We start from the raw sequence: 12,064 nt of genomic DNA, 5'->3' as shown, positions 1-12,064 counted from the left end.
TTTATAATAAATATTTGTACATATATATACACACGTTATATTTCATAAAGCTTTCTTTCATACATTAAAATATAGAATAACAGAATCTCAGAACTGGAGGAAACATTAAACTCAATGAGCCTGTACTGCTCTCCCAGAACTCATGGAAATCTGATCCCCAGTGTGACAGTTAGAGTCACAGGGGTGGATGCCTCATGAATTGATTAGTGCTCTCCCTAGGTCAGGGAAGTAATGAGTGAGTTCTCACTCTATCAGTTCCCACAAGAGCTGGCGGTTTAAAAGACCCTGGTTCTCTCTCTCTCTCTCTTTCTCTGTTTCCTCTTCCCATGTGATCTGATTGTACTTGCCGTTGGCTGCCATTTTCCACCATGAGTAGAAGAAGGATAGGAGGAAGATGGCCAGATGCAAGTGTCCCAGAATCATAAGCCAAATGTACCTCTGTTCTTTATAAATTACCCAGTCACAGGTATTCTGTTATAGCAACACAAAACGGTCTAATACAGAGCTCAACCCTGTACTCAGTACATGGTCATTCTCTACAATGGTCCTAAATGGTAGGGAGTATAGAAGGAAAATAATACCTCCTCCAGACAGCATATGTTCAAAACAATTACCATTGTTTGCATGTGTTTTTAACCATGAAGGTTAAGAGGGAATGAGATTTTTTTTGTCATTCAAAATAGAGCAAGAATTAATAAAAATTGGAAAGTAATTTCTCCAATTTTAAATTAAAATTAAAGACAGTTTTTAACTGTCTTCCTAATCATTGCAATGATAGGGACTTGCTATCTCAAGAAATGGTAACTTTGAGCCATCTTATTATTATAAAGGTTTGGGTTTTGTTGGGTTTTTTTCCTTATGTTGAAAAACAAAACAAAACAAAAATAATTGTATCTTCTTTAAGTCATGCTTTCTTTCTTCCAGAACAATTACCCTCAGTTTATCAGACCAAACTTCATTTGTATCTTTTTTGGAAATGTTATCATCCTACCTGATTTCCTTTGGATATGGTCTAGTCCTCCAACTTTCCCTTTAAAGTCTAGACTCTAGAACATAATTCTTCAGCCTGGTTGTGGCCAATGCAGCATAATGGTTGTCTATCTCTTCCCCTTACCTGGACATTCTATTTTCATTAATGAAACTTAAAAGTACATTTTTAAAAGAACCAGCCCAAATGTCCATCATTGGATGAGTGGATACAGAAAATGTGGTATATCTACACAATGGAATACTACTCAGCTATAAAAAAGAATGAAATACTGCCATTTGAAATGACATGGATGGACCTAGAGAGAATTATATTAAGTGAAACAAGTCAGGCACAGAAAGAGAAATACCACATGTTCTCACTTATTGGTGGGAGCTAAAAATAAATAAATAAATTCACACACAAACACACACACACAAACGGGGGCGGGGGGAGAAGAAGACACAACAATCACAATTCCTTGAAGTTGACATGACAAGCATACAGAAAGGACATTGTTGGGTGGGAGGGGGAGGAGGGAGGGAGGCTTTGGTAATGGGCCACAATAATCAATCACATTGTCTATTGACAAAATAAATTTTTTTAAAAAATGAAAATAAAAAAATTAAAAATAAAATATATTTTATATGTTTCCAAAAAAAAAGTACATTTTAAAATTTTTTTGCCACAGCCACAATACATTATTGACCCACACTGATCTTTTTCTGTAAATGCTGCTCAATCATGTTTGTCAAAGCAATTGACAACTGTTCTTGTGCTTATTTTGTTATCTCAAAGGCCGTTTGGGTTTTCTGTAATGAAGGAACAAATGCTAACATAGGCATGATGGACTAATATGCTGACTGTCAAGAGACAGAATCCAGTCTATGGAAATTAGTCATACATATACCCAACAGTCCCAAGAATCTGTTCTTTCAAACATGTTAGCAATTAGGGCAGGATTTACTCTGCTCTGACATTCCACCAAATAACAGTCACTAAGGACTTACCTGTAGCTACTATGATAATATCTGCCAGCTGAGTATGGGTCTTCAATTGTTCTTTGGGGGTATATCTGTGAGCTATTGTCACAGTTGCATCACCTGGAATGCAGAAGAACTTCCATTAATGATTACTGAGCTTTTTCAAATTTTAACAATGCTCTAAATCTAGAGGAGTTTCATCTATCCTGAGTACAAAAGGTGCCCTAACATGATTAAATCACTTTGAGAGAAAAAGCTAGATAAGGAAATCTAAATAAATAGAAATATTGTATTCTCCAACTAAATAAATGGAAAATTAAATGAGGCCAAATAAGGGTAAATGCTGATTATCATAGGAGAGCTGTAAGTAGGGTCCTGGAAACTCAGGATTTAAAAAATTCTGTATTGACTGGTTAATATGTTGGTGTAGGGGACACTCATTGGCTTGTTAATGACAGATAAACAGATACTGAAAACGACAAGATATGTGCACTAAAAATGGGACAAAATATTGTGGAGCATAGGTGAGAGATTAATTCTGCCTTGAGGAGGTGTCTAGGAAGAGTTCCTAAAGGAGGCAATATGGTTTTTAGGTTTTAAAGCAGGAACAGGAGTATCCTAATGGAGGAAAGAAGAAAAGGGCATTCTGAGCTAAATGAATATCAGGAAAAAATAAACCAACTTTGAAATTATGTTTTTAGGAAATGGTGAAGAGGTCTACAATATAATAGGGAGTTTTCATATGAAAACTTTATAGTAGAGTGAGGGATGAATAAAGAGGTAAGCAGCGTGAGGGATTCAAATGCTTAAAGTGTGAGCCAACGAAGAGGACGGAGGGGAAGGTGGGGAGGAGGAACAGTCCTATAAGAATGTGGCTGTGTGAGACTATCTCTTCTTTTCTCCTGGGTGATGTGCAAATGCTACACAGTTAGCAAGAACAACTGCACATCTCCGTTTTAGAAAAACTAGAAAACATATTTTCCGCACGCTGCAAAAACATATTAGAGTTACCAAAAGCAGTAGTTAGCAGGTACCATGCAGGGAGAAAAGCAGCAAAGTACAAAGAATGACAAGATGGTCAGGAGTGGCAGATACCTGAAAATGACAGCAAAAAATGTACTTCCTGAAGATGAAGGTTTACGCCAGATTGCAAAAAACTACATCTTTCTTAATTACAGCAGAGAGAATAGGAATAAAGGCAGAAGAGCCTTCCTGGACCCTGTATAGTTCAGAGTAGCTGGTAACACAAAGACTCACACATTGGAGCCATTTCAATAGGAAGCAGTCTGGCTCTGTGAAACTGTATGCCAAAAAGTAAATTTTATTATATTCAAGTTTTGAAAAAGTAAATAAAAGGATACATTTAAAAAGTGGCAGAACCAAGAAAAAAACAAGACAAATGAAAAAAAATTAAAGAATTTACCAATATACCAATAAACTCAGTAAAAAATGTTGTCATAGAAAAGTTAAACATTATCATCAAACATTATACCAAAATTTTTAAAAATCAGAACTTAAGGTTATTAAAAACTGGAGGTAAAAGACTTGAATACATACAAATTGACCCATAATAGTCAAAACTGAGACTTTTTTTAGTAAAGTTCCTGGGTTTTAAATATTAAAAAAAATGAATCCTATGAGCAACCAGTTAAAAATTCAGATTTCTACATTTAATTCTAGAAAATAACAGAACAATGCCTACAAGGGACTCATGTAAAGAAAGTGGGAGTCAAGGATTTTATTACAGTCAAATCTACCTCCAAGATTAAAAGTTGGAAACAATTCTGAAAATGTAAGAACTCAGAGAATATTGTTCCCACCAGTCTTTCCTGAGGAACATGCTAAAAGATGCACTTTAATCAAAACATGTCTCAGAAAACTGGCAAAAGAACTGTTGGGGAATTTTAAGTGTATTTAATTACAGAACTAAGGCTTAAAAACAGTGTGAGGATTGGGGTGACAGTATGCTATGTTTTGAATGTGTGTGTCCTCCCAAACTGATGTTGAAATTTAATTGCCTTTGTAACAACAATAAGAGGTGAGGGCTTTGCCGTCATGAATGAAATAATGCTGTTATGATGGAAGTGGGTTCCTTATAAAAGGACAAGTTTGGCCCCATTCAGTCTTGCCCTTGTACTCTCTTGCTCTCTGCCTTCAACCATGGGATGATGCAGCGAGAAGGGCCTCATGAGATGTCGGCACCTTGATCTTGGACTTCTCAGCCTCCAGTACTGTGAGGAAATAAATTTCTCTTCTTGATAAATTACCCAGTCTGTGGTATTCTGTTATGGCAGCATAAAACAGACTAAGACTCAGACAATGTAAATGCTATTTGCTTTGACTATGTAGAAATGATGCAACTAAAAAAATTAGAATGGGAAGGGTAAAGATGAGAAAGTTTTCTGATTGACTAATATATATAATAAAGGGAATCAACAAATATTATTTAAAGCTGACCAACCAAGTAATAGAAGTATAAGAATATTTAAAAGTATAAGCACTATAGAAGATAATTTTTATTGGCAAATATCAGGTAGGAGACAAAAGAAATGGAATTGGGGAGGAAATGGAAATATTCCATCATTTCTTTTATTAGAATATCAATAGATACCATACAAAGAAATAAGGAATTAAGAGTACTATATGAGGGTACTTCAAAAAGTTCATGGAAAGGTTCATATTATCTTTCAATTCTATTTTCCACGAGTTCTTTGAAGTACCCTCTTATAATGTTGTAATTATTAAGATAACCAAATCAGAAAAAGCATACACACACACAAAAATGTACAAATTAAGACCATAAAAAAAAATTAAAGAAAATAATATAGTTCCGAATATATATATGGTCAGAACTATCGTGTGTGTGTGTGTGTGTGTGTGTGTGTATACATATATATTTTCTTCCCTTAAAAATCTCAATTGGCTTTATTGTGATTCTAGAATTGGGCAACATGTTGTTCCATAAACTAGAATAAGTGTTTCCATGAGCCAAACACAGAGATTGGTTTTACAGACAGAAAAAGGCTAAAGAAAGTGGTTACAATGAACAAAAAGCAAATTGGTCATTTCAAAGTTACTTTCCTTGAAAGGTGGTGACAGGAAGACAGAATAATAGGAAAATAACAACAGGTTACCTTAGGCTATCTCTTTTGCATAAGGATTAAAGCAGGGGGTACTTCATTATCATACCTATTGAAGATTTAAACTAGCCTGTTCAAGAAATTCCCTGTTATCTTTCTCTTGACTTCTCGTAAGGTCAAACCACAGCTTCAGTGACATGGAATTTAGCAGGGGTGACTTTATTTTGATTTTTAGTCTGGTCTTTTGGGACTTAGTGTAGAAATTTAGTTCAAAACAATGGCCTCCTATAATTTTTATTTAACAATTCCTCCCTTTTGGTCAGGCTCTTACTGAGGTGAGAGTGTGACTAAAATGAAGGACATTAGAACCACACTCAGTTACTACCATTCTGGGTTCCTGGTCTTGTTGGAAAAATACAAAAATAATTTTCTCATAAGCCTGTTTTGTCCTTGAAGTAATATTTTGTTTTTGAAACAATATTTGCTTGTTACACTAGTCTGTTCTCTAATCACTACCTGCATTTTTGGCTTCTGTAACAGAGCTGCTTACTTATCTGCCTAGATCACATGAATTCCAAGAAATGAAACTTACTGCTATGTTAGCCTTGTAAATATGTCACCTATAAAAGCTTTGTAAGACTTGAGCTCGGGGTCCAGATTTTCAAGAATTAGCTTGTCTGGTCCCACCAGCATAATAAATACCTGACTCTCCAACCCTCTGAGTGCCGACTGCTTGTCTGTTGAAGTCCATCTGTTTTGTAACAGTCTCAGCATGACATTCATAGTTAAGTTGTCCTTATTATCATGCATTTCTTGGCCTTTTGCCAGCCATATATATTTATCATAAAAATAAATATAAATATTTCTAAGTCATCTATTTAAAAGAACAATATTTTCAAATTGACACAAAGCAAAATGTAATTTTATACTATACTAATTCTATACAAGACAACATAAAAAAAGTTATTCAGAATTCAGAAATGTTAAAAACAAAATATGGGCAAACATATAGCAGAAAAATTACAAAAAAAGGATGATGCTTTTTATTGTCAAACAAGGAGAAATTCACATTAAATAGGACAAAAAGGTATACATTATAAAACAAAGCGGTGATTCACATGAAGATACGAAATAAATATTTAAGTAACAAAAAGAGAAATAGAATTCATAAAGCAGAAATTACAGAAGATACAAATATAAACAGAAACACACTGTATTTGCTAAGTTTAATTTACCTTTCTCAATTCATAACAGATCAAGGATTAAAAAATGTAAATAACATCATTAGTGTACATATCTGATTATAATATAGCAAACTCTGAAAATAGATAATATATTTTCTTTTTATGCACCCAAACACATGAACATTTTTTAATAATGGTATAATTTTGGCTATAAAGAAAGTTTTAATTATTACAAAAAAGTAAATAACTAGATAAACGATAAAGAATTTTCTTTGATCACAACCAAATGAGCTTATAATTATTGACAAAACCAGAACTAAAAAGGCCCTTCTATTTTAAGTTAAAAAAAAAAATCCTACTTTGAACAGTTCTTAGGTCAAAAGAAAACACAAAACAACATTGCAGAATGTCTAGAAATATTTACAATGAAAGCACTTCATATTCAATCTATAAAATAAATATAAAGCAATTTTTAGAGAAAAATTCATAAACCTAATTATACCAATAAAATAGAAATTAGAAAGAAAAAAGAATCAACCATTTAACTTAGATAAAGGATAATAAAATAAACAAAAATTATAAAAAGATTAATAAAAATAAAAGTTAAAATGCATTTGACAAATAAGTGAAAACTGGAATACTATTAGGAACATTCAGAGAATTCAATAAATTAGGCAAAAAAATGAATATATGGAAGTAAATAGCTTTCATATATAACAACATGTTAAAAGATATATTACTAGAAAAATCTCTATTATAATAGCAGTACAAAAGATACAATACTTAGAAATAAGCTTAACAAGAAACAAGCGAAGTGTAAGTGGTAAAAGAAAATCTCAAGAATAACACCAAAAGACATACATAAGACAGGAACTAAAAAGATAAACTATATTCTTGGATAGAAAGATTCAACACCATAAAGATGACAATTCTCCCTATGTTCATTACAAATGTAATACAACTCCAGTTATGAAAATAGCATTTTCTTTTTTTTTTTTGGAATCATATAATTTGACACTAAAGTTAATATGCAAAAAAATAAACTAACAGGAAAACTTCAAAAAGTAAGAACAATGAGAGGTAATTAGTAGTACCTGATTTCTTTCTCATTTTAGTTAATGTAGCACCTTCTGCCCAATTACTTAGGGTAAAAGTCTATGAGTCTCCCTTAATTTTTCTCCCTTTCTTTCACTCACTATCAACAGATGTAGAGTATATATTTACAGCCATCCCAAGGCACCAAAGTTATGATGCATCCTCTCATTTCTGTCTTGGTCCAGTCCTCCTGTATTTGGAAAGGTTCCCTTATGCCTCAGCAACCATTCAAGCGCTCTCTAGTTCCAAATAAGAGCACCCCAAATCCCAACAAAAATCAAAATCAAAATCAAACCAAAACCAAAACCTTCCATTCCATCAGTACTGATGATTTCAGCAAGTAATTGAGATATGTATAATAATCCAGTAAGTTGTACACACATATAATTAACAATCCGAAAAGTTTCAGGCAAAAGAAAAAAATATTGGGGTGAATTTCAATCTGCATAAAAAGATCTTTTAGGTAACTCCACTCCCTCTTCAATAATATCAGGTTAATTTGATACTCCTAAGTGAATTTGGCTGGTGATATCCATGGAAAATATCAAAGTCATATTTAGACTTGATTGATTAGAGTTTATGACTATAGTGATAACAAACTATGGAAAGGCTCTAAGGCTGCTATTTGGTAGACCTCATGATTCTAGCAAAAGAGAGGTGAACCTAAGGAGCTTAAAAGCAATCATGTTCAAATAACGCCTCAGACTCTTCTGCCTCTGACCCTTGCTGGTGAGCTCCTTGATACCTATTCCTGGTCCTGACACCTAGCTTTCCTGCTACCTATATTCTTATTTAACCCATCTTACTTGACATTGTGAAAATTGTTGTCATTCCTATGAGTATTTCAATTCTGATCCCTCATTAATTATCTTCAGTTTTCCTCTGGCTTACTGTACCTAATCCTTTCTCTCTCCTCAGCTTTTTCCCTACGATAACCAATACTAATAAGTTGCAACAGCTACTCCATAGAGTGATGCACATCTCTCTAACTCTCAGATGACTTCCCATACTCAGTTGTATCCCCTTATAATACATATGACAACAGCCTGGGTGAGAGCCTAATTTTCTAACTATCACACAGACTCAGAAAAAATTGTTTTATAAGCAGAGTCTTAAGCAACTATTTTGTGTCCAGTGATTTACATCATGTTTCTCAGACATAGGGAGAATAAAATACTCAGAACCTATCTCCTAGAATCTTAGAGTTTTGTTAGAACTCAGAAATTAACTGGTGGGCAAGATATATTTTTTATTGTATAAAAGTCCACAGCCAATCAAGAATTGTCTAATGGGAGCCACCTGAGCAGTTTCCTAGACTATTGCTACCTCTTTAATTTATATGGAATAACGTTGTAGCAAAGAGTTGTTGTCAATTAACATAGAAAGCCAATTTGAGGAAAATAATATTTGCTATTAAAAACAAAACTAGAACAAACAGCACAGTCTGCTTCATTTTTAAGTATCTTTTGTTGTTGTTGTTTTTCTTAAAATTATCTAAATGTGGAGTTCACTTTTGTTGGACATTTCTAGGCTTGTACCTGAATTGTCAGGTGAAGCAAAATGGCAAACACAGTCTGAGCTAGAATCTCACGTTTGGGTTTTGCTTTGTCACTTTCTCTGTATTAGGGAAAACTGTGTCCTTTCCAATACATTAACTCATATCATGGTCTGGTTTAAAGCAAAAATCACTGAGAGAAAATTGCAAAAAGGAAAACTCGGTAGCCCTCAACAGAACAGCATCAAAGGAGAAAAGAAGCCTGAATTCTATTTTGGACAAATTCTGTTTAGGCCTCCAGAGAGGATTCTGGATTCGAACATGTATTTATTTCTCTCTCCACAAGCTGCTATTGCATCTTCAAGCAATCAAGCAAATAAATAATTAAAGCAGTACTAAGAGGGAAGTTTACTGCAATAAATGCTTACATGAAAAAAGTAGAAAGATTTCAAATAAAAAACCTAACATTGCACCTCAAGGAAAAAGAAAAGCAAGAGCAATCCAATCCCAAAATTAGTAGATGAAAAGAAGTAATAAAGATCAGAAAAGAACTAAATGAAATAGAGATCAAAAAAATGACAGAAAAGATTGACAAAACAAAAAGTTAGTTTTTTTTGAGAAGGTAAACAAAATTGACAAACCATTAGATAGACTAGAAGACCCATACAAAGAATATCAGAAATGAAAAACGGAGACATCACAACAGATACCACAGAAATATAAATGATCATTAGAAGCTATTATGAACAACTATATGCCAACCAACTGGAAAATATGAAGAAAATGGATAAATTTCTGACCTACCAAGACTGAGCTAAGAAGAAATAGAAAACTTGAACAGACCAATAATAAGTAACAAAATTGAATCAGTAATCAGCAGTCTCCCAACAAAGAAAAGCCCAGGACCAGATGGCTTCACTTCTGAGTTCTACCAAATTTTTAAAGAAGAATTAATACCAATCCTTCTCAAGTTATTTGAAAAAACTGAAGCAGAAGGTATTCTATGCCCAAACTCATTCTATGAGGTCAGCATCACCTTGATATTAAAATCAGTCAAACAGAAAAAAGAAAATAAAAAAGAAAACTAGAGGCCAATATCCTTGATGAACACAGAAGCAAAAATTCTCAACAAAATACTAGCAAACAGAATTCAACAGCACATCAACAAGACTGTACACCATAATCAAGTGGGATTTATCCCAGGGATACAAGGGTGGTCCAATAAATGCAAATCAATAAATGTGATAAATCACATCAACAAAATGAAGAACAAAAACCATATAATCACCTTAACAGATGCAGAAAAAGCATTTAACAAAAAGCAACATCCTTGCTCTCAACAAATTAGGAATAGAAAGAAAATATCTCAACACAAGAAAGTCAATATATGACAAACCCAAGCTAACATTGTACTGAACGGGATAAAAGAGAAAGCTTTTCCTCTAAGAATAGGAAGAAGACAAGGATGCCCACTCTCACCACCCCTATTTAACACAGTATTGGAAGTTCTAGCCAGAACAATTAGGCAAGAGAAAAAAATAAAAGGCATCCAAACTGGAAAAGAGGAAGTCACATTGTCCCAGCTTGCAGATGGCACGATCTTATATATGGAAAAATGTAAAGACTCCACCAAAAACCTCTTAGAACTGATAAACCAATTCAGTAAAAATCAGGATACAAAAACAATATATAAAAGTCAGTAGTGTATCTATACACCAACAACAAACTAGCAGAAAAAGAAATCAAGAAAGCAATCCCATTTCCAATAGCTACCAAAAAAATAAAATACCTAGGAATCAGTTTTACCAAATAGGTGAAAGATCTCTAGAATGAAACCTCAAAGCACTGATCAAAGAAATTAAAGAGGACACAAAAAAATGGAAAGACATTCCATGTTCACAGATTGGAAGAATTAATATTGTCAAAATGACCATACTAACTAAAGCAATCTACAAATTCAATGCAATCTCTATCACTATCAAAATAGCAATGACATTCTTCACAGAAATCGAAAAAAAAATCCTAAAATTCATATGCAACCACAAAAGTCCCCAAATAGCCAACGAAATCCTGAGCAAAATCAATAAAGGTAGAGGCATTATACCACCTGGCTTCAAAGTATACTAAAAAGTTCTAGTAACTGAAACAGCAAGGTACTAGCATAAAAACAGATATATGGACTAATGGAACAGAATAGAGAACACAGAAATAAACCCACATATTTACAACTAACTGATCTTTGACAAAGGCACCAAGAACATATGTTGGGGAAAGGATAGCCTCTCCAATAAATGGTGCTGAGAAAACTGGATACCCATATGCAGAAGAATAAAACTAGACCCCATCTCTCACCACGTACCAAAATCAACTTGAAATGCATTACAGACTTAAATGTAAGACCTGAAACTATAAAAGTACTAGAAGAAAACAAAGGGGAAACACTCTAAGATATTGATCTTGGCAAAAATTTTACAGAAAAGACTTCTAAATTCTGATTGCTCTGGCTAATACTTCCAATACTGTGTTGAATAGGAGTGGTGAGAGTGGGCATCCTTGTCTGGTTCCTGTTCTTAAAGGAAAAGCTTTCAGTTTTTCCCCATTCAGGATGATAATGGCGGTGGGTTTATTATATATGGCTTTGATTATGTTGAGATACTTTCCATCTATACCTAATTTATAAAGGGTCTTTGTCATGAATGAGTGTTGGATCTTATCAAATGCTTTTTCGGCATCAATAGAGATGATCATATGGTCCTTGTGTTTGATTTTATTAATATGGTGGATCACATTTATTGATTTGCATATGTTGAACCAACCTTGCTTCCCTGGGATGAATCCCACTTGATCATGGTGAATGATCTTACATATGTGCTGTTGTATTCTGTTTGCTAATATTTTATTGAGGATTTTTGCATCAATATTCATCAAGGATATCAGCCTGTAGTTTTCTTTCTTGGTTATATCTTTACCTGGTTTGGGGATCAGGATGATGTTTGCTTCGTAGAATGCGTTTGGAAGCTTTGCTTCTGTTTCAATTTTTTTTTAATAGTTTGTAAAGAATCGGTGTCATTTCCTCTTTGAATGTTTGGTAAAATTCTGCTGTGAATCCATCTGGTCCAGGGCTTTTCTTTGTTGGGAGCTTTTTGATAACATGAATATAGATGCAAAAATCCTCAATAAAATATTAGCAAACAGAATACAACAGCACATATGTAAGTAAGATCATTCACCACGATCAAGTGGGATTCATCCCAGGGAAA

The 12,064-nt window shown here is 33.7% G+C and overlaps 1 protein-coding gene across 2 annotated transcripts in view; it reads right to left on the bottom strand.

Annotated features, from left to right (window-relative positions):
* The window catches only part of MTHFD2L (methylenetetrahydrofolate dehydrogenase (NADP+ dependent) 2-like), a 114,160-nt gene that overhangs the window by 66,628 nt on the left and 35,468 nt on the right, over positions 1-12,064 (bottom strand). For both annotated transcript variants that reach the window (XM_008572468.1, XM_008572469.1), the window contains exon 5: positions 1,978-2,070. In XM_008572468.1, the coding sequence (XP_008570690.1) occupies positions 1,978-2,070 (93 nt within the window). The remainder of the gene's footprint in view (positions 1-1,977; positions 2,071-12,064) is intronic.

This window comes from Galeopterus variegatus, unplaced genomic scaffold (genome assembly GCF_000696425.1).
Source record: "Galeopterus variegatus unplaced genomic scaffold, G_variegatus-3.0.2 Scaffold790, whole genome shotgun sequence".
Taxonomy (NCBI): domain Eukaryota; kingdom Metazoa; phylum Chordata; class Mammalia; order Dermoptera; family Cynocephalidae; genus Galeopterus; species Galeopterus variegatus.
This window is presented reverse-complemented; position numbering and strand designations above follow the sequence as displayed.